This window comes from Cordyceps fumosorosea, assembly GCF_001636725.1.
Source record: "Cordyceps fumosorosea ARSEF 2679 chromosome Unknown scaffold_12, whole genome shotgun sequence".
Classification (NCBI taxonomy): Eukaryota; Fungi; Ascomycota; class Sordariomycetes; order Hypocreales; family Cordycipitaceae; genus Cordyceps; species Cordyceps fumosorosea.
In genome coordinates this window covers 814,435-838,549 of record NW_017387312.1, presented here as the reverse complement: position 1 = coordinate 838,549, position 24,115 = coordinate 814,435, and the positions used below count along the sequence as shown (strand labels likewise).

Sequence of the window (24,115 nt, the reverse complement as noted above, 5' to 3'; positions counted from 1 at the left end):
TTCTTAGGCGTCACCTACTTGGCGCACAGCATGGCGGCAGGAGCCTCAACCCAGGTACGTACCGAAAGCAATATCCCAATACAAGAATAACAGGCAGTAATACATAGATGGGTTCATCTCATCATAAATTAAGCTAAGTTACTGGTCAAATAGCCTTCATTCAGCCCTGACTATCATCTTCCGTGACATCTGTCTTCTGGCCATCCCTCCGCGCCTTGGCCCCAGCTTTCAACAGCTCCCATTTCTCCCTATATTTTTCCAGCGTCTTTTGCATCTTCCGATTATCCTTTTCCAGCCGCTCCATCTGCTTCGTCGCGGCCGCCAGCTGCTCTTCCATCTCCTGGCTCTTGCGCACCATCGCCGCCGCCGCGCCGTCGTCCGGCTTCGCCGTGGCGTTTGGCGATGACGGCCGCATCAGGCGGTAGCTCTCCGCCAGCGCCATGGCCGAGCTCTGCGCGCTGGCCTCGAACGTGTGCAGTCGCTTCGACAGCTTGTCTAGCATGTCTTTAAGGGACTGGTTTTCCGTGTACAACTCCTCGATGGTGTTGTTGAGCTGCCGTTCGGTGTGTGATGATGAGGATGACTTCCCGACTCGTCGCTTCGCGCCTGGCGATAGGACCGCGGGGAGCTCGCGCGCGTCTACAAAGTCGTCCTCTTCTTCTTCTGCGATGGCGGGCTCTGCGTTACTATGGACGGAGCTGCCTAGCCGGCGCTTCTCCTTTTCGGCGTAGCTCAAAATGTTGGCGTAGGACATGGTATGGCCGGTCGTCGGCACAACGTAGAAGGACTCGTGGGGCGCGTGGCCTTCGCGCGCCAGAACACGCATCGTAGCCTTGGAGTAAATCTTGGACAGATCCGGCTCGGCACTTGGGGACGGAACCGTCTTTGGTCTTCTCTTAGATGGTGTTGGCTCCGGCACCTCTTGCTCCGACGTGACTGACTCCTCCTGGATGAGCGGCAGGCCAGCAAACGCCAGGGGCGCCGATATCTTATTAATAATGCTGCCAAAGGTATTGTAGAACCTCGTGTATCCAGCATCGTCGGCATTCAATTCCGGGTCTTGCTGCTGCTCCGGCTGCGGCGCCGAGGCAGACCTGTGGCGAGCATCCGACTTGGCAGCCTGCATGGTCGGCGGCACCCAGGTCGGCTTCCCGGGCTGGTGGTCCATCAGCGTCTGCATCTTGGTCCGCGAGCCGTCCCGTCGCGGGTGCGGGTCGACGTTTCCCGGCGCCTGGTCGTTGGAGACGCTGGGGCTCAGCGGCTGCCCGCGATACTTGCCACGGATGCCCCTCGCCGACGCCAGGTTGCTCGCGATCGACGACGACATCTCCCGCGCGACGTGGCGCCGCTGCTGCGCGAGCCCCGGCATGTGCGTTGACGCGGCGGACCGCGGCGACGTCCCCGCGGAGGAGGTGAGGCCGTCCGCCGCAGCGGCAGCGACACCGCCAGCACCATCCTTCTCGCCCAGCGCCTTTTCGTCGCCCTCGTGCGGGTGGGTGTCGGGCGGCAGCCTCAGGAGCTCGGCGAGTCGCTGGTGGTGCGCCTCGAGGAGCTTGAGCGTGCGGAGGGCCTCGATGCTGGATGTCCGCTGGGCGGCGTTGGAAAACTCCCCCGCGGCCAGCGTGTGCTCGTTGATGGCGACGGTCGTGTCGGCGGACTGCTGGCGGGTGGCGACCGCCGCGGCCTGCGCGTGGTCGTGCGCCTTGATGAGCGGCGAGGAATCCATGTGATGTCTTGTCGGGCGGTATTATGTTTCTCTGGTCTCGGAATATCTAGAGATTGGCCATATGCGCACCAGAACGGCCCGCGAAGTTGGTGACGGAAGTAGGAAGGTTCACGGGACTTTCTGACCGTCAACTGTCACTTTTAGCGGGGCGCCACCAGAGAGCTTGGGCGATCACCCCACGCTTTATAGCAGATGCTAATCGAGTTACCCCAGTTGGCACCAGCTCAATGAACGATGAGAAGAAAATGAATAAAATATCCCCAGTACTCGGCTTACGTTTCAGTGCTTGCGTATGTGCTGAGAAACAACTTCGCGAGTAATCATAAGCGTGCACGGCTCGAATTCTGGCCCATGTTATAATACCAGTAAATTGTACATTTATAGGCTGTCAATATCAAAGAGCCAACCAGATCCCCTATTCTAGCATGTCCAGACGCCGACAATACCGTTCTGCCTGCCCTCTACCAGGTACCCGTCCTTTACTCGCACACGCTCTACAATGGACGTCTTCCTGCCCTCCTCGGCCGCCGTGACGCCCGCGCCGCAGTCCCATTGCCTTCCCTCTACCTTATCGTACACCTTGACAACATCCTCGCAAGCAGCGCTAACAATCCTCCTCGCGTCAAACATCATACTCGTAATAGGGTTGTCATATGCATATGCGTCGTAGATGGACCCAGTTCGCAGGTCCCAAATCTATTATCCGGTCAGTACTGATGCCTCAAGGTCTGCCTTGCCTACTTGAACTTACTCTTATGCTTCTGTCCAAGCTTCCAGTCACCAGGTGTACGTCATCAAATTGAAGACACGATACGGCCCCAGTGTGGCCGACGAGACTTCTATGTACTTGTCCGCTGCGCAGATCCCACAGACGTACCATACCATCCGCGGTACCACACGCTAGAGCCGATTCAAACACCTGCAAGGCCCCAACAAAATCAGCCGAGCTGGATTGTGAGCGTCCAGTTGGTCTCCAAGCCGCATCGGATGTGTTGGGGTTCGCGGAAGCCTGAGCGGCTGCCCACATGACATCCAGCGTCTGGATGCAGCGGCCCTTTTCCAAGTCCCAGTGACGCAGAGTCTTGTCTGCAGACCCCGAGATCAGGGAGTCGCCGCGGAAGTGAAGGGCCGTGATTTCTCCAACGTGTGACTGCAATGTAAAGAGCTCGCAGTCATCCATGCTACCCTGAGGCGGTTCAACGTGGTGGTCGTTGGGGTTCTCAAACGCGATGGCATCCTCGTCCTCTTCTCCGTGCCCACTGGCACCTTGCGGGTCGTAGTGTGATTTGCTGAGATCCCATAGCTTGATTGTTGCGTCTACTGAGCCGGTAGCCAGGATGTTATCCTGAACTTGTAATGCGCGAACGGACGCGTTGTGGCCTTCAAGGTGGCCCATGCAGCGACCAGCGTTTAAATCCCACACGCGAACCGTATCGTCGAGGGCGGCAGTGACCATGACGCCGAAAGGCGCGTCGAAGTCGAGGGCGGTGATTGTGTCCTTGTGTGCTCGGATTTCGCGAATGCTGGAGCCCGGCTCGAAATGCTCATGCAAAATGGGCATAGATTTTCGGCGGCGAACCTTTTTGGGCCTCTTCGTTGGTGTGCTAGCGGAAGAGCTCGGTATTTTGTCATAGACTGATTGCGACATGAATTCGTGGTCGTGGTCGTCGGCATCACCGACGAGGTCGACTTCATCTCTCGTGGGGGTGTTCTTTGCAATTTCCTCAGCTTCGTCAACGAGTGCTTGGGCGGCCTCGACTCTTCCTTCGACGTCGAGAACTGCGGAATGTTAGATGCGTCAAGGCCAGCAAGACCGAAAGAGCGGCTTACTATCATGCTCAAGCAGCGCTTCCTCCTGCTCCAAGCCTGCCAGTCTTTCCATAATAATTCGGCGCATGCCATGTAGGTTGGCGATTTTATTGTCTATTTCGCGAATCTCGCTACTGGCCATGTTTTTGCGCACAGCCAGCAAGTCAAATTCGTGCATCATGGCGGCTTTTTCTTTCTTGGCTTGGCTGAGTTGCAGCGTCTCGGAAACGCCTGTGCCATCTTCGAGGAGCTTTCTCCCTCTCGAGACACGTCGGCGATGTTTCTTACCCTCGTCCGTAAGTTCGGGGAAGCTGGCCTGGAAGCCTTGGAAGAGCGAGTAGCTGTTTTCGTTGTCGGGAATGTTGGAGAGGAGATGGTCAGGGAGGGCCGTCAGGGCGCGATGCTGGATTTCGGATCGGGAGAGCTTGGAGCGGACGATGTCGGTGGGCGTAGTCCTTGCCATGGCGAACATGCTGCGCTGAACCGTTGGCCTCTTGAGCTGCTTATGCACCTCAGCCATGGCAGCCTGGTAGTGAATCGATGCGCCGTCGGCATTGACGGGGCCCATGAGGTGGCTGGCGGTGGTTGTCACTTTTCTGCCGAATGCCTCGAATCCGCGGGTCTGTGACATGACAGCGACGAGAAGGAGACGCGTTAGCAAACAAAGTGTGGCCTACAAAGGACAGCGCTACCATCACACGACACCAGGGGGTGACGGCGAACGATGGTCAGGCGATGTTGGTGTCGCGTACCGAAATGAGCGACTGGTCGTCGTCGGGACCATCATCAGCGAAATCGTATTGGCTTTCCGGATCAGCCATGGCTCCGGCCGTAGAGCTTGAGCTGCAATTGTGCGGTGGTCAATGGGCTTTGGCGAAAGCTGCAGCGCAGGTAGAGCAGGTAAGTCAGAGGGAGTTTGCGACAAAGGGTGGCCTCGCATTTGAGAGCGCCAAGTGCCAATGGGAGGGCTGCTTGAAGAGCGCGGGAGCAGGGATGTCTCGTTGAAGCGCGCTATAATCAGCTGCCCGACAGTGAGTTGCTTGAGTGGTCCCATCTTGGTGTCTCACTGGACGAACCTTGGAAGCTTGTTTTTAGCGAGGCCAAGCACTGTAGCTATTGTGGGGCCGGTTTTTTACAGCAGGAAAAGGTCTCTGGGTAGGCATTTACACGGACCTGCCAACACAACTTACTCTCCTTCTAAGCATAGAATAGTTACTCTAAGTCAAGGAAAGCAGAAAAAGATAAGTCTCTAAAGATTCCAATATTAGATTGCAATTATTAATTAACAGCCACTTGAAGCTCTATTTAGTGTACTCAGTTGTCGTGCTAGGTGCATGACTGAGTAAGAGCACCCACTGGAAACTAATAAGGGCCAACGCAAAATGAATTACAACCAAGAAGTTCTCATTATCGCTGTTTGCTATTTCATGGTTTGATTCAGTTACGGCTTTCCGGCGTATCTTTCTGCCTTTCTCGCTCTCGCTCAGTTGCGAATTGTTCTGTTAAATATTACCTAAAGCCCAGGTACAGCTTCATTCGCAGCGCAACTAAGAGGGGCCAGACAAAGAGTTCTGGTTAGACTTGGGCTGCTCGTTACATTTCGCTTATTATTACTATTTCATTTTCTTCTTATTCTTCTTTTCTGTTCATTGCCTGTTTGCCTCAACTCTTAGAACAGAGGGCCGCCGGCATGCTCAAGTTTAATTCAAGGAACACGGTCAATAGGTCGCATAGGAAGATAACCGCCATTTACTGAACGTCACCTGGTGATGCTTTATCCGTATAATTAGCAACCTTCAGTGGATTATAGGGCCCATAGCGCAAAACTATAGCGACACCCCCGCTGATGCTGCCCGCTGTTGGATGCGCAACGCCGCAGAGTTCAGCGGTCTTGCAGCCGATGCTCGGAGAAAATTGCCCCTCCATTGTCTCTGCCTTGCCTTGGCCAAACACGACTCAATCTCAAACCTCTAGTTATTTTCGACATCTCACGAACAATCATCGCCCTCCATGGATTCCTTTGTCGATCTCAATGATGGCTCCCAGGCGTTGGACCTGTCGCGCATCCGCTACCAGCTCATGTACGTATGCTCATCGTGCCGCTCACATACCCTCATGCGCTTTACTCACTCTGGCAGCCGTTTGGAAGATACCATCATTTTCGCCCTCATTGAGCGTGTACAGTTTGCCCTGAACAAGGTATGATTTTCTGCTCTACTTTGCTGATTTGGCTAGAGCACGCTGATTGCTCACAATCCTCCGCGACAGACCATCTACATGCCCGGTGCCCTCGACATCCCCGACAGCAAGCTGAGCTTCTTCGACTGGTACCTGAGCGAGCAGGAGAAGCTCCAGTCCCTCATCCGTCGCTACGAGTCGCCCGACGAGTACCCCTTCTTCCCTGAGGCCGTGCAGAAGCCCATCCTCAAACCTCTCAGCTACCCCAAGATCCTCCACGACAACGACGTCAACGTCAACGACAAAATCAAGGACTTCTACACGGACAAGTTCCTCCCCGCCGTCTGCCCCGACTTTGGCCACGGCGACCGCGGCGAGACGCAGGAGAACTACGGCTCGGCTGCCACCTGCGACATCGCCTGCCTACAGGCCCTCTCCCGCCGCATCCACTTTGGCAAGTTCGTCGCCGAGAGCAAGTTCCGCTCTGAGACGGAAAAGTTTACCGCCCTCATCAAGGCTGGCGACCGCAAGGGCATCGACGACGCCATCACCAACCGCGCCGTTGAGCTGCAGATCTTTGAGCGCCTGCGTCTCAAGGCCCGCACCTACGGCAAGGATCCCGGTCTGAAGGAGGGCTCCGAGTCGCACATCAAGATTGACGTCGACGCCGTCGCTGCCATGTATGAAAAGTATGTTATTCCCTTGACAAAGGAGGTCGAAGTAGAATACTTGATGCAGCGCCTTGAGCCTGCCGCATAGTCACGAGCATAAGGATCCCAAGTTACGAGTAGCCATACTGTCATCATATATACAAAATTTATTCTCTATTTTAGTTTTGCTTCCTCTATTTCCCGGGATTTATATAATCGTTGACTGCTTTGATTGCCTCCGAGAACTTGGCGGCCTCAATAAGAATCATGTGTCCTTGGGCCTTGATTCCCATCTCCTGGAACGCGCGCTTGCTGTCGGCGACAGCGTCGCCCTCCTTGGTGTAGGCAAATCCACCAAAGGCGACTGCATACTTTTGCAGCACCTCGTCTTCAGGGTGGAAGTAAAATGTGGAAGCCTCCTCCTTGGCCTTCTTCTTTTTCCGGTCCTCAATGTCGAGCGTCGACTCGACCTCGGTGTAAGTGCGCGTGAGAATCAGGTAGTGAGAAAACTCGTACGGCTCCTTGTCCTCGACCGCGGCCTCAACCTCGTCAATGAGCATGGAGTACAGCGGTGGAGCAATCTCAGAGGGCATGTTGATGAAGCGCTCAGAAAAGATGAGGCCAACGTGCTTGTTAGCGTTGATGAGCTCCGCGACGGGAGCCAGAGCGGCGTTGGTTCCGGCTTTCTCGACCAGGTACGGCAGAACATCCTTCATGGTGTCGGCATCCTTGTGAACAGCGGTATTCAAGACTGAAAGCATTGCGTAGGCATCAGTGTTTTTGCCGTCGACCTTGACAGTCGAGCCGATTGTGGGTTGCGACAGGACGAGATCGGCCAGGAGCGACATGTTGAAGAGGCTGGCATCGACGTCGAAGAGCTGTCGCAAGAGGGATTTGACGCCGTGAAAGTCAATTTCGGGATCGTAGTTGAACCATTCAAAGTCGACATCGACCATGTCAAAATCCTAGGAAGCGCAAAGTCAGTGACTACACAGAGTTATGATGGCTGCGAATGGTTACCTCTTCGTCGCTGTCGTCCTCGTCCATCTTGTCGGCAGACTTGGCAGACGGACCTCCAGACAGTCCGTCTTGTTCTCTAGATCGCTTCTTTCCCATTGTGAGCTGGTCTGAGGTTGATTCAGAGGAAGAGAGGTGCAGTGTATGTTTGCGAAGAAGAAAATGTCTGAACCGGTCAACCTGGTGGACAATTTTTTGGCTGGTTGCCCCGCCCTAAACTTGATCAGGACAGGCGGGTGGTTGTTTCTGGGTCAAGGCCTACCGAGAGGTAAGAGACAAGGCAACAAGTTATGAAAAAGTTGTGAAGGTAGAATATATAGATAAGAAGAAAGAGAAGGAAACAAGAAAATTAAATCTGCTGTGATTTTCCACAAGTAATCGTATGTATTTTGAGGAACTTTTCGGTAGAATATCTCAGGCCCTCCCAACCTGAGGCTTCTAAACTATGACACCAGTGCTTTCCCCGGGCGGCTCGTCAGTGGTCAGGCGGCTCAGGCCAGAAAGCTCCGCCGAGCGACCCGCCTGCAGCAGCTCATCCCATCCACCCAGTGCCGCCACCAAGTTGCCAACTCGACCAGCCTTCTCAGCTTGCGTCACGGACACAACCGCCGGGCCCAATTGCCAAATTACACACGCCGGCACGCATCACAGCCTGCCTCCTTGCCACGCGCGAGACCCCCCGCCCTACTCATCCGCGCGGCGACGAGCACCTCTCCGGTTAACCGCGCCAGACCGTCCCCAACGAACGTTGAGCGACTCCGCACCACTCATCCGTCATCGAGCCCTCCGCCGCTACCATGGACTACAGCGCATCCATCCACGAGACCGACGATCCGGTGGGAGCTTCACCCTGGGGCAACTCCCCAACCTCTTCGCCCAAGAGAAACCCGCCTCCCTTTGCCAGCCTGCCCAACGAGGGCTCCTCCTCGTCGTTTCCCTTCTCGTCGCAAGACTCCAATGGTCTAGGCAGCCCAGCTCTCGGCGCCGACGGCTTCCAGCGGCCCGGAACTGCCACCACTGCCTCGGAGACTGAAGCCGAGACCGACCGCGAAACGGTTCAGGGCCATGAAGAATCTGAGGCTAGCCAGACGATACATTCCCAGCCCGCACCGCCCGCTCAACAGCAGCACCACCAACCGCAACAGCACTCTGGCTTCGCGCCCCAGGGGCACGAGGGTGAGCCCAATCAAGGTCCCGCGCCGCCTTCCGAAGGACCGGTTCACAGACCGGTGCAACCTCAATACAGACTACAAGCAAAGATTACCGGTCTCGAGCGCACTGGCAAGAAAGACCCGCTCCTGCGATTTGACGTCTATGTATGTGCTTGGCGATTGCCTATACCTACCTATGCCCTGCTGACGACCTGCAGACCAACCTTCCTCGATTCCGTACCTCCCAATATCGCGATGTTCGCCGCCTGCATTCCGAGTTTGTAAAGCTCGCCGACCACCTCATCTCCGCCAACCCCGATGCCTTTGTGCCTGCCGTCCCCCCGGCCGTCACCTCGGCCGGCGCGGGAACCGACGAGGATGAGACCCGGGTCAAGGCTCTGATGCAAAGATGGTTCAACTATGTATGCAGCAGCGAGACATTGATGAGAGACGACGAGATGATCCTTTTCGTCGAGTCGGACTTTGGCTACAGCCCACTGGTTAAGATGAAGCAGCCTGCCACAGGTGTTCGCAGAAAGATTCTCAAACAGTTTGCGCCGCCGCCTGACGATACGCCCGAGCTCGCCGATGCACGTCCTGCCGTCAAACTATTTTATCTTGGTACTATGGACGCCGGACACAAGGTTGATAAGCTGGTCAAGGCCAGGCGAGGTATGCGGCGACACCGGAGGACTACATCTACAATGCTGACAATGTTCTTGCAGGTCTTGGCCTGGCCGAGTCTGATTTTGGAGTCAAGCTCGGAGGTATGCATGTGCAAGAACCCCACCCTGGTTTGGCCAATGCCTACAGAAAGCTGGGCAAGGTTATCCAAAATGTGGGAGATTACCATGCCGCGCAGGCTACCGCCGAGGCATCCACTATTGGCGACCCATTTCAATATCACTCGCAAGATGCCTTTATTGTCAAGGAGACCTTGACAAACCGGCAAATCCTCACCAGAGAATTTATCCAGGCTCAAGAAGCAACGAGGAGCAAGCTTAATGCCGCTGACCGCCTTAAGACTAGCAGCAGCGTGCGCCGTGAAAAGGTTGATGAGGCCATTGCGGCTCTTGACGATGCCCGCGAGACGGAAGCCTACCTATACAACAAGACCCACAGGGTAACCCAGAATCTTCTGCAGGAGCGCCGCAAGTGGTTCTCGCGGACATCCAACGACCTGCGCCTGAGCATCCGGGAGTTTGTTCTGCGCGAGATTGAAGCCGAGCGACGCACGCTGTCCGTTTTGGAGAGCGTCCGCGCCGACATTCGCGCCATTGACTCGTCGGGCGGCCTCAGCCGACTGGGCCGCGAAGCCCACCCCGTGATCCGCCGCACCAGCTTGGCCGCCAGCCAGGGCCCCAAGGGCGACGCGTGGAGCGGCGTGCCGCGCCGCGCGGACGCGTCGAACCGCAGCACCTCGTCGAGCTTCCTCGGCAAGCTCCCCGAGGACCACGAGACGGATGACGCGCAGCAGGATGCGGGCGGCGCGGCCGGACGGGCCAGCTTGGCGGGCTTGACGGAGGAAGAGGACGACGACCGCATCGATGCTAGGAACGCGGCGAGCCGCCTGGCCACGAGCACCTTTTAAGCAAGTATGGGAGGGAAACACATAAAAATTTGTGATGGGATGGGTTTTGCGTCGGGCGAGAGCGAGCTCCCTCGCCTAATGTTCAATTAGCCACAGTGAAATTCTTTAATTTGAATTGTATTCTGCTTAATTCTCCGTGGTGATTGGAAATGTGTGGATAAGCTATGTAGTAGCAGCGTTGCGGTTGAGCAAGTCCGTTTTTGTCTTGTCTTTCAACTTTGTGATGGTGGAAGGTTTTGTCGCTCCCTTCCTGAGCTCAGCCACACCCTGGCACGCCAGAAATCAATTTATAAACAGCCAAAGAGACACCAGATACAGCACGGATTTGATTGCCAAGCAGAAATTCGCGAATTCCCGGCATGGTTTGCTGATACTTGTCGACTTCTCAAGTCTGTAGGGTAGTTGGTGAACGGGGGGGCGGTTGAGGTTGGCGGCGGTTGTGGGTATACAAGTCAAAATAGCTAATCACTTTCCCAACAACTCGCGGCCATAGATTAGCTGGGAGATCGTCAGACTGAAGTCATACTTCAATCCTGCGGATTTAGATACCTATCTGAAGGTCGTGTGTTCGAGTCACACTGGCCGCAAGTTCTTTTTTTTTGGTCTGGCCCGCCCGAGAGTGGGTCTGGTTGTCGGTTGGCGGGTTGTTTTCTGGCCAGCGCGGCCTTGGGCGTCGTGAACTTGGGCTCCTTACTTTTGGGCAACAGGGGGACAACGGGACAAGTTACACCATAATACTCCTCAACCGCCCTTCTCTCTGCTCTTGAAGTATCTTTCTGATTTTAACTCGACCAAGTCCCTGATTCTACACCATGACGAAATAAGCTACTACTCGACGCTAAACGAAGAGCCAACTATGTACGTTGCTGCCTCGTACAGGCCTGTCACGGAAGCCATATCGGTAATTTTTACGAACGGCTCGTTGGCTCGCACTTACTTTCGTTATCGGGTCTTTTACTGATAAAGACACACCGACGGAAGAGACCTGTCTGACATAGAGGGGATGATCACCCTCCATCTCGACTGTGTGGCACGGCCAACAAACGTCACAAACCGGCGCAACCAACAACGTGAAAAAGTTGACCATCCGTATAAAGAAAAATAAGCGGCTCGGAAATAACTCGGCGGCCATAGATTAGCTGGGAGATCGTCAGACTGAAGTACAACTTCAATCCTACGGATTAGATACCTATCTGAAGGTCGTGTGTTCGAGTCACACTGGCCGCAGTTTTTTTGCCATTCTTTTTAGCTGGACTGAAAATCCGAGCTTGCGGTAATGACTGAATGGGACCTCTTTTCTTTCTGCTTTCCATATCAGCTCGTTATGTATGTGACAATGACCTATCCTGCTTAGTTGCAGCATCATGTGAAAGTAATTGCGATCATTTCCCAGTACTTATGGTCTAGCTTTGGTATTTCAGCTCCGTGTAAATCTCTTAAACGCCATGCCATGTTGTGCTTCTTAGTCTTCGTGTCCATCACCAACTGGTTTGCCGTTTTACATGAATAAGTCACTCGTGCCTGGCAGTTGAAACGACGGCGTGTCAGGATACTCGCGGCCCCGCTGGTGAGCGTTCTTACCTGTTTGCACGATGGCGAACTTCTTGCCGACATCGCGCACCTCACCGATGGCCTGCATGAGGGTGCTTAACAGGTTGATAGTATTGACATTATTCTCCTCTGATGCCATCTCCTCTCTGAAAGCTTCCTCGTCTGACGGAATCACCAGCCCCAGGCGGCCCGTCAGTGCCTTGATCTCCCGCAAGACCGTCAAGGAAGGTGTTACGGTAGAAGCATCAGTATCCATGGAGCTTTCGTCTTCCGTCTCAATGTTCCCAAAGGAATCCGGGAGGCTGTCGAGGTATGCTGTGAGAAGTTGGATCCTCGATTGCAGCATTTTGACGGCATTGGCCTTGGCAGTGAGGGCCGCGAGGGTCTCCTCTTCCTCGCGCGTGAGCATTACCCCAGTCTCATCGTCTTGAGCAGCCTCGGCCGAGTCTTCCCGTTCGCTCTCGACCAGACGACGCTTGCCCTTGCCATTTGACTCAACAGATCGCGCGGGCTGCGGGTCTTTGGAGGCGACAGCGGCAGCGTTTCCCGCACCACTTGCGATATAGTTCATGCTGATCATTTCTGTGTCATCCGTCTCGACAGAGTATGGGACTTCTCGGAACCTCAGCTTCAAGGGCGGTTCGCCGTCATCCATCTTCTTGTCTTCGCCATCGTTGTCGATTTTGGACTCGTCCGCTTCGTAATTGCTTTCGTAAATGGTGAGTGGTAGCTTGCCGCCGACAGAATGTAGGAGGACTTCCTGAGGATGGAAGCCTAGAAGTATGGCAGACTCGTTCCAGCCCTGCAGAATCTGGTTGTGGATGGGCAAGATTGTCGGTGTTGGACCGTCGGCAGGAAGCAGCGTGTACCAGCCGACAAACTCGAGTTGGCGGTCCTTGTGAACGGTGATCACTGTAACTAGCGTCAGCAATGCGAGAAGGGTAGGGGGTGAAGGAGAAATGTACTTTGCTCTAGCCTGGCGGAGAACTTATCACTGTCGAGCAAGTAGCCGCCCTCCTGGTCTGGCGCTTCGATCAGGTGGCAGTCGAATGCATGCTCGATAGTGATTTCGCGACCATTCTGTTGGCCGAGGAGAGCGCCAAGTATGGGTACGGACTGTTGACGAAGAGTATGTCGCGTGATGTAGTCGGAGATTGTGAGGAGCACGAGCGGGTGCAGCACGGCATGGAGTTGCGAGCTCTTCTGGCTCGAGATGAGGGGGTTGAGGTTGCTAGCCTCCATGTTCGGTGGTGGTAGGTATTCTACTATGCAGCTTCAATCAAATTGCGACTGGTTTTGCTTGGAATGAGTGGTTAATGGCAGGAGTGCGTGGCGGGAGCTGGAGATGAAGAGATGAAGCTGAAGCTTGGATATGCTACCTACATTGGTTTCTTGGTTAGTTACCTGTAGCTTCGCAGCCCCGCGCAGTTGGTTGCCTGCTGTAGCGGCAGTGCCCCACCACCAGGTACCTGGATACCTGATGCCGTCAGAGGCGACAGACACTCGTCACGATATTCTTTCATGCCAAAAAAACCAAACCAAACAAAGCAAAAAAAGCAGAAAGATTACAAGGTCCGTTTGCTAAATGAGTTGATTTTATTGTTTCACGTCTGGTAGTATTCCCGCCGGTGCATCGCACAGGACATATCAAAGTTGCATTATCTGACGTCGGACTGGCACCAGGCCTCCCTCCCATACACCTACCAATGTATGTACGTATATATACGTGACTAAAGGGATTTTCGCCGTCATGAAACCCTGGGACTTTTAAATATGCTCAGACAAAAGCAAACAGATCTTTCTAATGCTATCCTGGATAAGATGGAGCCAGCCCATGCAAGTAGCAACGGGCGCGCGAGCATGGATTGATGTGGTGAGTGTAAGTGCAAAGGAAGAAAGTGTGATATTCACTGCCCTGCCAAGTATGAAGAGTCATCCGTATCAAAAGACACTACCGCATTCCAAGAGGCTGGTCTTAAATCGCGTCTCTCTTTTTAGCAAAAAAAGACGACGACGACGATGACGACGTTGGACCCAGGCCATCATCGCGCATTGCCAGTATGCCCAAAATCTGCACCGAGAGACATGGGCGGAATATAAGGGTGGGGGATCGGGACTTTTCCCATCTTCTTGCCGGACCTCCTGGCCGGCAATAAGGCGGCCGGATACATTCTATTTCTTCTCTGTCCTCCCGCTGGTTGATCTTCCGCCAGGCCAGCGGAAGACGGCCGAGTAGTTCGAGGATGCGACGCATACAACTGAACGCTGTCTCAGCAATTTCGACCAAAGGCCCTCAGGTACAAGGGTGACAGCGCCCAGAAATGGATTGAATACAGGGAAGCAGACATGCTTATCGATCATCTGGGGTGAAGCGCGGACCACTGCTAATTTCTTCCATGCCGGCAATCCTGCTGTGCGAATACCCACGGCGAAATGTAGTAGCTGGCTTTGGCGGCAGCATCTTGGGGCACCCTGCCACTGCTGGAACTGCGCCCTGCGCCGTCGGCCTTGAATCTTCTGATGCCTGTACCTTGAGCTCCTCTCGACTTCATTCCAGAAAAACCCAACCAGGCGCTTTTTTCGGGTTGCCGCATTCGCAAGTGTCAGGCATGCATGCATGATTCAAGTGCAGGTCATGACGCGGAGAAAATACCGCTACCGGGTTCTATACTGCCACAAACAATTTAAGGTGTGAAGAATCACCTTTAAAATACTGAAAAGAAATTATTAGACTTTGCCAACCGAATTGTTTGCCTGCTGGTTGTTTGCCGCGTTGCCTCGGCCGAGAGAGCTGTCTGGCCCGGCCGACTACTTGCCGCTTCAGGTAGTCGCGGTAAGCGGCTGGTGTGCCAGAATGCACACCATACAAGCAAGGTCAGGCTTATATCCGTAATTCCGCGCCAAAAAGCCGTAGAAATTACCGACATGACTACGGAGACAATGCCAACATTTTTTTTTTTTTTTCACACCAGTCAAACCCTTGCGTAAGCAGGTGTGTGGCCGGGGTGAAGGAAAACCTGGGGACCGACGGCCAACCCAACCCATGTCGAGCTTGGCGCTGGTGATCAAAGATAACTGGACTGACTTGAACTTGGTGGCTCAGCCCAAAATCTGCAGAGGAGAAAAGGCCGAAAAAGCGAGATTCTCCACAGCGGCCGGATATAGGGCATGGGGATTCCCAACTGAGAACCACCCGTAGATGCATGCGAGGTAACGTTTGTCAGCCACACGGACGGCCCCATGGATGGATGGATGGATGCTGCATTTAACTCGTTCCCCATGCCCCTTGGGCCTCTTTATTTTCTTGCTTCCTCAGTTTATCCTTTGTCTGTGGGAGAAAGTACAAGTATTACTCTCCTTGCCTTTCAATTCAGCATCGAGTTCTCAGGTACCCTAGCAACTCGTCCATTACCACTACTCAGCACACCACACACCGCGATCTTCCCCCGCTCCGCGGACTTACACCACACACAACGGCTTGGGCGTGATCTCTTTCCCCCTCTCTCCCTCAGAGAGCCCCCTTTTGGCCGAAAATGGCCTGGAAGGCGGGCAATGGGCGGCCTGCCGTCTCGCCAGACCAGAACCCGTCCATCTCGGGAGACGAAACGGAGGCGTCGACGGTAGTAGACACCCAACATATACAAGAAAAGGGCCCGGAGGCACACCCTTCACCGATACATGAATACGGTGACGATATTGAGGCTCAAAGGGTACGTTGACTCCCTGATCCCCGGTGCCAGTCCCCGGTTCCCGGTCCCCGGCCCCCGGTTCCTCGTCATATGCCAATACATCACCGCGTGTAGAATGAACACCTCGGCCATGACGTCCAGAGGACCGCCACCAACGCCAGCCAGCGCAGCGCCCTCAGCCGGCTCTCACGCAGAAAGACCAAGGAGGCCGCGACGCTCCCCCACGCGCCGCTGCCGCTCATGGACCTCGCCAACGGCGTCGTCGGGTGGGAGGCCCAGGACGACCCCGCCATGCCGCTCAACTTCCCCGCCTCGCGCAAGTGGCTCATGATCGGCCTCCTCTCCGCCATCACCTTCATGACGCCGTGGTCCTCCTCCATCCTCGCGCCGGCGCTCGGCCAGATACAGGCCGAGTTTGGCGTTGCCAGCGCCACGCTCGCCGCCATGCCCGTCAGCATCTTCCTGCTCGGCTACGCCGTCGGCCCGCTCGTGCTCTCGCCGCTGTCCGAGACGCACGGCCGCAACCCCGTCATGGTCGCCTCCAACCTCGTCTTCTGCCTCTGGCTTGTCGGCTGCGCGCTCGCGCCCTCGCTCGATTCTCTGATTGCGTTCCGCTTCCTCTGCGGCGTCGGCGGCTCCGCGTGCCAGACGGTCGGCGGCTCCGCGTGCCAGACGGTCGGCGGCGCCATCATCGCGGACCTCTTCCCCGTGGAGCAGCGAGGCCGCGCGACGACGGTGTGGATGATGGGCCCGATCCTGGGGCCGTCGCTGGCGCCGGTCGTGGGTGGGTTCGTGGCGGAGACGATCGGCTGGCGCTGGGCAAACTGGATCTCCTTCGTCCCCGGCGTCGTGGTGGTGGCGTGCATGGTGGTCGGCAACAAGGAGACCAACGCGCGCGTCCTGATGCGGCGCAAGACGGAGAGGCTGCGGCGGGAGCTCGGCCGCCCGGAGCTGCGCAGCTGCTACGTCGACCCGGCCAAGCCGGTGCCCACCACGGGCCAGGTGCTGCTGCTCGGGCTCACCCGGCCCATCAAGATGCTCTTCCGCTCCGCCATCCTCTTCAGCATCTCCGTCTACATCGCCTTCAACTACGGCTGCCTCTACCTCCTCTTCAACACCATGCCCACCGTCTTCCGCGGCAACTACGGCTGGTCGCTCGGCGTCTCCGGCCTGCCCTACTTCTCCCTCATGATCGGCTACCTCGTCTCCATCACCATCTTCGCCGTCGTCTCGGACCGCACCGTCGTCCGCATGACCCGCGCCAACGGCGGCGTCTTCGAGCCCGAGATGCGCATCCCCTACTGCACCTACTTCGCCATGCTCATCCCGGTCAGCTTCTTCTGGTACGGCTGGGCCGCCGACAAGCATGCCCACTGGATCGTCCCCGTCATCGGCATCATCCCCTTCTCAGCCGGCATCATCGGCGTCTGGACCCCGGCCAACGCCTACATCATCGACGCCTTCCCCGAGTACGCCGCCAGCGCCTTGGCCGGCTTCGCTGTCATCCGCTGCACCATCGGCGCCTTTTTGCCCTTGGCAGCCCCGGCCATGTACGCCAGCCTCGGCATCGGCTGGGGCACCTCACTGTTGGGGTTTATTTCGCTCGCTTTCGTGCCCGTGCCCTTCCTCATCTTCCGCTACGGAAAATGGATGAGAGAGCGCTGGCCTGTCAAGCTCTAAAATGCCTCTAAAGTAACGAGTGTCAAATGATAGATAGATACCTGCTACATTAGCCTGTAGCCAACCTTGTTTATACTGAACCCGCACAAGACCATGATCAGAATAGAATGAATTCATGCTGCCGCTCGAAATCTAATGTGCACGCCATGTGATTCTTGCCCAGCATTTTCTAGCTGAGAATAAAGACTATGCAAACCCCGATCAATAAACACCGCCCAACCAACATTGGCTGAGATGCTGTGTCGTGGCTCGATGCAATGCAGCTGAAACCCAGATGCCCCATAACTCCAAGGTGAAATGCTTCTGATAAACTCTCGTATACGGAAGAAAGGAACAGACGAATAGAGGTGGACGTGATTACTCAAGTATCCACTGCGTCAAGAAGGAAAATGCCATGGCTTTCCTACCCTTGGCAGCCAAGAAGTCGCGCGCGGAGAGGCCTCGGGCGTCCTTGTGATCAACAGAAGTGATTTGCATCACTTCGACTTTCTGGCCCGGTGCTCCGAGATCTCGAGAATTAACGTCAAGCCAGTGCCAATAACCGTCCGTTTCAATTGGCACCATGTCATCCTTGCGGCCGTCTAAACCGTGAATGTTGAGAACAAAGAGAGGTGGCTTGCCTGGGCCGTTCTTTTCTGACTTCCAGTGTGGACAGATTTTGCAAAACTGGAATCGGATGATCTGGCCGCTGTTGACTTGGATATGCTTGTTCGCAGGCTCCATGCTGGAGTTGTCGATGCCCTCCTCGGCAGTATTTGAGAAGATTGTGACTGGCTCGCCATTCGCACGGCCTCTGTAGTACTCCTCCCAGCTTACGGTGCGACCATCCTCGCGGTATTGGAACTTTGACTTCTCGGGAAAGTGCCGAGCACCGAACTGCTCGTTGGTCGCGTTGAAATGAATCGGCGCAAAAACCTTGTTGAAGCTCTGAGTTGCGCCGTCTACGTTGCCGGCACCCCAGCAAGCGTCAAGAAGCTTCCATCCACCGCCGTCGATCCGGACGGCATTCCACGCATGGCCGCTGGGGTCTGCCCGAGGAACGGGCTCGCCATCTTTGAGCGGCGTGTAGCCAAATCCTTTACCGTGGCCGCCTACGACATCACATTCGAGCCCAGCTCGGTTGGCAATGGCTTTGTACGTCTCCGCATAGCCTGCACAAACAGCCAGACCGCTGAAGATGGTCGATTCCCCCGTTTGGTGCTTGACACTGTTTCCAAAGAACGCTCCGGTGTCGTATGCAATGTTATGATGACACCAGGTAAAGATGGCTCTAGCTTTGTCGCTATATGATGGGAAAGCAGAGCACAGATTATGAGCCAGGTACCCTACCGGGTCATTGCGAGGGACCGACTGTCTTGGGTATTGTGCGGCGACGGCATCGGGTGCGCTCCAGTCTCGGCAGGCGAAGCAGTTATTTAGTTCCGGCGCAGGCTGAGGCTGAGTCGCCCGAGACGAGACTTCTTTGATCTGGAGAGCGGAAGGGCGAGTGGCTGTTGGGATAGGCGGTGGGCCATCGGCATCTTGCCCGTTCGTGGTTGCCTTTGGGGCTTGAGATGAACCAAAGCCCATGATACGTGGCCTTGCCGGGGTTGCATCCTGCTTATTTCCTCTGATTGGTAGCCTAGGCGGCAGACTGGGCGTTGACACGGGCTTTTGCGTCTCCTGTGGTTGGATTGGTGGCAGTTTTCTGGGAGCTGCCGTCGCCGAGTTTTGGCTCGTGGTGGACCAGCTGCTCTGTCCGGCAGACTTGGATGACTTAGTTGAGTTTTGTGACACCTCAGAGGATGTTGAATCGCGGCGAACATCCAATAAGCCGTTTGGTTGCGTGGAAGGCTGGCGCTGAGGAAGAGCGGGGGGTTGCTGGGTAGATGACGTTCTGGACGGCAGAGGTGGGCGAGCCGCATCCTGACTGGTTATCGAGGTCTGCGTGTCCCTTCGCGGCAGGGGAGGGGGGTTGCTCTTGGTTGGCCGGACCGGGACTGTCGGCGTGACAGGCTTCGAGCCTTCGGCGCCTGTTTGTGCGCGGCCTGGGGGAGGCGGCGGCGGCGCACGCCGGGCCGGCTTGGCTGACGGCGGCCCATTGGCAGCAAACGTCTTGTTCTTGTTGAGCGCGGCGATTCTCTCTGATAGCGTAGTGTACTGGGGCTCCTCGGTGTCGGCCATGGCGCGAGGGGACTCTCTGGAATTGATTCCGAAAATGACTCTGTCGAGATGTGGGAATCAAGATCGGAACGGTAAGTCACGGAGGTGGCTGATGAGAGTGGCGAAGTGGCGGCGATGAGCCTGATCGCGTGTTTGCGGGGGGGCTGTGCAACATGCGCGGAGAGAGTTGTTCGTGGCTGGAGAGAGTTGTTCGTGGCTGGAGAGAGAGGATGAGAGAACGAGGTCAACGAAAACATATGAAATTTTGCAAAGAGACTGGGGAGCTCATTATATGTAGAGGAGTAATAAGGCTGGGAGAACGTTTCATCCGTCTGCCAATAATGCGGATGGAAGTCGAGCAGGCTACCAGGTGGAGTTGTCGTCTCTCTACCTACCTATGTACCTATGTATGTATGTATGTACAATGTATGTTGTAAAGGGAGCACTGTTAGCGTGGCACTGAATTACTGAAGCCGGTTCACGGGAGACTTGAAATCCCAGCAGCAACATACGGCAGTTATCATATGGGACGATTATGGAATGCACTATTGCGTAACTAGAATCAACAAGCAAATACGAGCGCTGAGGTCTTTTTTCTTTCTTGGAATTATGTTGGGACTCCAGGTAAGGCCCAGCTCGCCTGCCGAGTGTACCTCAATGCCAGGCCACAACTACCAAGACCTTGGACATGGTATGTACATTGCCTGTGCGACTGCCCCGTGGTTACTACAGTACAGTCGGAGGCTTGCTTCCGTGTCAGTGCAACTCTTGGGACACTGTGCAACGGGTTTGTTGTGCTATCCAGCACCGCATTTGACGACAGCGTTCCCGGTAGTACAACACTTGTTCCATCTGACAGCGTGGTACGTGCAGAACTGCCTACACATTTCCTTGCTGTAAACCTGATATGACCTGCCAGGCGTCAGAGTTGATAGCTGGGAGCATGGGATGGGCCGGATGGAGGGATGACAAGCGCGCATCATAATTGAATGGACCAGTAAGTTAGGCCAAGTAAATAAGGTCGCTAAGCCATGCACAAAGTATACGAACAAAGCCAGGCAAATCAAGCGACAGAATGCCCTGCCTCAATACAGGACAGGCACCCAACTCCCGCTCCCAACGTGTCGTGTTAGCCTGTAGGTACTTGTCCTGCAGACAGCTAGCCGCCTTTTACCCCGCCACACTGCGTCTTGCCCCAATGTACCCCCTGCTAGCCCCCTAGACCCTAAATACTAAACCCTGTCCAGCTTCATGACGCTTCCAGCTTCCCGAGCGCTTCGGCCAACCATCCAACCTCCACCATCATCACTTCATCTTCCCACTGTCCACCTAGCAGCTGACAGCCTCGTCGTCTTCCTTGAAAACTCGTCGTCGCATCATATGCACTTCCGATAGCTTCAGCATTTGCGACGACGGCACCATCGTCGTCCTGTCCCTATCCAACTCGTCCACTCGGCAAGCCCCGCCGCTACTCATCACCCCGCCTGGGTCTTCCACAGGTTGACCCAGGCCCGATACTATCATCATCTTCAGACGACTTGTACTTACCCGTCGCCAGTCATCATGTCCGCTGGAGGCGACGAGGCTTCTGCTGCCGTACCCGGCTCGGCTTTCCGCTTTACTGACTTGCCCATAGAGACTCAGCGCCATGTTCTCTCCTGTGTAAGTCCTGTCTCGCCAGCCTAACCCACGGCCTCCTAAGCTCATCTCTGTCGCCTCAGTGCTCTTCGGGCGATCTCATCTGCGTCGCCCTCGTCTCCAAGCATCTTCACGATCTTGCATCGGCTATCATGTACCGCGATTTTCACATCATCTTCCCCGACGATGACGATCTTAGCTTTGACTCCCCTGTAGATGGCCTTGCTGGCGGTCTTGACACCTTCACCACTAGCCAGTATGATTACGCCAGACACCTAAGAGACCTCTCTATGGATACTTTGAGTTCTGGAATAAAGGGAGAGCGGTCCTATCAACCGTATCTATACTCGTCAAGCTGTGGCAAGTTCTTCAACACCTTACTCTTCTTGACCCTCCAGAAAGCTCACTTTCTTGAATCCTTTCGGTATGTCTACGTATAACCCCCCCGCCATGGATATACACTAATGTAGAGTTACCTTATAGATGGAATGTGCGGATCGAGCTCAGTCGACCGGTGTATAGGCGACTGCGACAGTTAAAGTCGCTTCGAACCCTGCATATTCGTATGCAGGCTGGTGATTCCTACTACTCGAGACCACCTCCTTTGCCCATCAGCTTCCATCAGCACCACTCCCCGCCCAGCCCGGTCTATGGGCATTCGCATTGGTCAAACACAGCCTTCCCGCCTTTGCAGTCCTCGATGGCCTCGCCGCATCCTATTTCGCATCATGTCTTGCAGAATGAACCCCACACGCGATCCCGATCCGTGTCCAAGAATCGCACTCCAAAGCAGCCGCAGGATGCTATGAGACTCTCCGGTTTCAAGAACCTCAAAAACCTGGCTGTTCTAGACATTGATGACATGAATGTTGTAACGGAGATTGCGGACTCTGTTAAGCACTCACACTCGACCTTGACACAGCTCAAGCTATCTTTATCCCGGTCTTTGGCATCGCAAGCCAGGAGAGCTTCCCATGAGTCGGATGCTGAAGAATCCACTGATGAAGACTTTCCTGACCCCCCAAACGCACACCCTCCAAATTTTGCACCACCTGAGCCAGTCCGAAACTTCCGAGCTCAAGAGGAATGGAAGAAACAGGAAGTTCTCCTCGGCAAAATACTTGGTGTTGAACCCAGTCTCCACAAGAAGCCTCAGATGAACTTGGATGCGGTCAACGTGAAAGCCGAGGAGTCTTCGGCAACTAAGCCTCCAGCTCTGTCACCTGGTCAAGAGTTCATTATTTCTCTCACCGGCATCTCATCCAAACTAGTGACCCTCCTACATGGCCCAAAGGAGCTTTCAGCAACTCACCAAGAAATACTGAATACTATAGAGCAGGCTGCACGAAAATATGTTGAGTCCGGCGAGATGCCCAGTCTGAAACAGAATCAGGATGCAGACAAGCAGACTGATGGCGACGAAGATAACGAAGCTCAACCTAGCTTCTGTTTCGCGTCCACTTCCGCCGCCACAAACTCCGAGACCGTCGGAAATGCTGACACGGCGAACCCGTTGGATAATTCCAACAAGCTCCCGCTGAGACAAAAGCTTGAAGATATCCCGTCCTCACACTCCACCCTCGTAGACTCCCCCCCCGATGCCGGTCAGTTGCGCCATACTGGCTCGAGAGATGAGCTGCCTTCTGCAGGGCCGTCGACTTCTCGTTCGACCTATAATCCATCCGTGGAGGATTCTGCGAGACGTCGTCGTGACAATGTCGTCCCTTCCCGGGACCTTTTCAAAGGAAATGTGCCCAAGAGCAACGACAGTCAGATGAATGATTATCTTCGCAGCACCAGGGGTCTGTCTCTTGAAGTCTTGAAAATTGATCTACTTCCCGCGAAGGCCTCAGTCCTCTGTCGAGCACTGAATCTAGGTGCCCTGAAGGAGTTGGCCTTACTCAACGTTGGCAACCAGGCACCCATTTGGACGGCTCTGGCCAAAGAAAATGCAGTGAATCCACTACCTCTTCGAAGCATCTTCACGGACAATGTCTCAAATGCCTTTTTGACATTTGCGTCTGGCCTGGAAGAGCTTCACGAGCTGTTTCTACTCGAGCGCAGCGTCGATCATCTTCCTGCTAGCTTCACGCCGAGGGCTTCTGTCACGATTGATCAGATTCGGCGAATTGTGCTTAAGAAGCACATTCACACCCTTAAGCGTCTCATGATCAAGGACGAGTCAAAAGAGGCCAATTGGGATATCAATGAGAAGACAATGGTTATGATTTGCAACCTCGGTGTACAACTAGAGGAGCTGGCGATCAGCATGAATAGAAATGCTGTGGTAAGTACCTCCCCTCGAGTCGAGCACGTTTGACTAGTACTAATCAATATCGAACGCCAGCACGTTTTCATGCAGTACTTTCATGAGCTCGTCAATCTGCGCGCCATCAATATCCTGCACTTCAAGAGCAACGATACGTGCTTGTGGGTCGTCCGTGAGACCCTGCGCTTCATGGTCGACAACCTCTCCCACTACCCGGACATGAAGCTCGAGTGGATCGCCATGGAAGACGACCGCGTCGACCGGGTTGTGCGGCAGGGGGAGCCCGACGACGAGGACGAGCTCTGCCCGCGTCGGCTCTCCAGGGCCGAGCAGCAGCTGCAACATCCCGTCGCCACGGGGGCGTTTGTGCCGACGTTGCTCGGCCCCCTCCCTCCGTCGCATCCTACCTCCATCCAGGTCAGCAATGCGCACCTCCCGCTCTTCCCGCCAGACGCCGTCGGCCTCGACGACAGCGATGACAGCGATGACGAGCGCTTGCATGAAAGCGGATCGCGGCTACGTTACACGACGGTCGGTCCCATGCAGTTTTACGACGTATGGGGCATAAAAATCTTTGAAAAGGAGATTCGCAGCGGACGTCTGTAGATCCGTTCACCTCTCCTTTCTCACACCCTACCCCCATTCCTCTTTGCTCTCTTTTGCAAGAATCCTTTTTTTTTTTTTGGAAATTGGCGCAGATGGCCCCCTTTGTCTTTTTGGACAGATTGTTTCAGTTACCGGCTCGAGTTACCGCGCGAGCTACCGGCGCGCAGCCTTTGTTGGTTCTTGGTGTTGTTTGAGTCTTCGTATCTTGGGCATCCTAGGGTATGGTTTCCCTGTATTTTGGACAATTTTGGATGGAGCATTTTCTCCTCTTGAGTGCTGTTTTCCCTTTTTGTTTTGGCTACTTTTATCGTTGAATGGATGTCCGTCTTTTGGATCTTGTACCAGCTGCGGCCAAGCTGTGCTTGTCGTCATGTTCTAATACTGTCTCTTTTCTATCACTTAGCAACCCAGAATTTCA

The 24,115-nt window shown here is 55.0% G+C and overlaps 9 protein-coding genes across 9 annotated transcripts; 4 read left to right on the top strand and 5 right to left on the bottom strand.

Moving 5' to 3' along the window:
• Positions 1-160: 160 nt before the first annotated feature.
• Positions 161-1,726, bottom strand: ISF_05369 (hypothetical protein; the record flags this gene model as incomplete). Its single annotated transcript, XM_018848974.1, has 1 exon — positions 161-1,726. One exon carries the CDS (start codon positions 1,724-1,726, stop codon positions 161-163), a length of 1,566 nt encoding a protein of 521 aa, XP_018704110.1.
• A 420-nt stretch (positions 1,727-2,146) lies between these two features.
• ISF_05368 (mitochondrial division protein 1) lies at positions 2,147-4,356 on the bottom strand (the record flags this gene model as incomplete). The annotated part of the gene is made up of 4 exons (XM_018848973.1): positions 2,147-2,422; positions 2,604-3,505; positions 3,557-4,157; positions 4,288-4,356. The coding sequence occupies 4 exons, from the start codon at positions 4,354-4,356 to the stop codon at positions 2,147-2,149; spliced, it is 1,848 nt and encodes a 615-aa protein (XP_018704109.1).
• A 1,189-nt stretch (positions 4,357-5,545) lies between these two features.
• Positions 5,546-6,472, top strand: ISF_05367 (Chorismate mutase, AroQ class, eukaryotic type; the record flags this gene model as incomplete). The annotated part of the gene is made up of 3 exons (XM_018848972.1): positions 5,546-5,616; positions 5,674-5,734; positions 5,804-6,472. The coding sequence occupies 3 exons, from the start codon at positions 5,546-5,548 to the stop codon at positions 6,470-6,472; spliced, it is 801 nt and encodes a 266-aa protein (XP_018704108.1).
• Positions 6,473-6,557: 85 nt separating this feature from the next.
• ISF_05366 (hypothetical protein) lies at positions 6,558-7,479 on the bottom strand (the record flags this gene model as incomplete). Its single annotated transcript, XM_018848971.1, has 2 exons — positions 6,558-7,328; positions 7,384-7,479. 2 exons carry the CDS (start codon positions 7,477-7,479, stop codon positions 6,558-6,560), a joined length of 867 nt encoding a protein of 288 aa, XP_018704107.1.
• A 698-nt stretch (positions 7,480-8,177) lies between these two features.
• On the top strand, positions 8,178-10,122 carry ISF_05365 (vacuolar protein sorting-associated protein vps17; the record flags this gene model as incomplete). The annotated part of the gene is made up of 3 exons (XM_018848970.1): positions 8,178-8,696; positions 8,750-9,203; positions 9,257-10,122. 3 exons carry the CDS (start codon positions 8,178-8,180, stop codon positions 10,120-10,122), a joined length of 1,839 nt encoding a protein of 612 aa, XP_018704106.1.
• Positions 10,123-11,620: 1,498 nt separating this feature from the next.
• ISF_05364 (Mov34/MPN/PAD-1) lies at positions 11,621-12,915 on the bottom strand (the record flags this gene model as incomplete). The annotated part of the gene is made up of 2 exons (XM_018848969.1): positions 11,621-12,585; positions 12,639-12,915. The coding sequence occupies 2 exons, from the start codon at positions 12,913-12,915 to the stop codon at positions 11,621-11,623; spliced, it is 1,242 nt and encodes a 413-aa protein (XP_018704105.1).
• Positions 12,916-15,206: 2,291 nt separating this feature from the next.
• Positions 15,207-17,042, top strand: ISF_05363 (Major facilitator superfamily domain, general substrate transporter; the record flags this gene model as incomplete). Its single annotated transcript, XM_018848968.1, has 2 exons — positions 15,207-15,383; positions 15,477-17,042. The coding sequence occupies 2 exons, from the start codon at positions 15,207-15,209 to the stop codon at positions 17,040-17,042; spliced, it is 1,743 nt and encodes a 580-aa protein (XP_018704104.1).
• Positions 17,043-17,399: 357 nt separating this feature from the next.
• On the bottom strand, positions 17,400-19,205 carry ISF_05362 (Transglutaminase-like protein; the record flags this gene model as incomplete). The annotated part of the gene is made up of 1 exon (XM_018848967.1): positions 17,400-19,205. The coding sequence occupies one exon, from the start codon at positions 19,203-19,205 to the stop codon at positions 17,400-17,402; it is 1,806 nt and encodes a 601-aa protein (XP_018704103.1).
• Positions 19,206-20,747: 1,542 nt separating this feature from the next.
• ISF_05361 (Cyclin-like F-box) lies at positions 20,748-23,697 on the top strand (the record flags this gene model as incomplete). Its single annotated transcript, XM_018848966.1, has 4 exons — positions 20,748-20,846; positions 20,906-21,246; positions 21,306-23,109; positions 23,170-23,697. 4 exons carry the CDS (start codon positions 20,748-20,750, stop codon positions 23,695-23,697), a joined length of 2,772 nt encoding a protein of 923 aa, XP_018704102.1.
• Between the last annotated feature and the right edge of the window lie 418 nt (positions 23,698-24,115).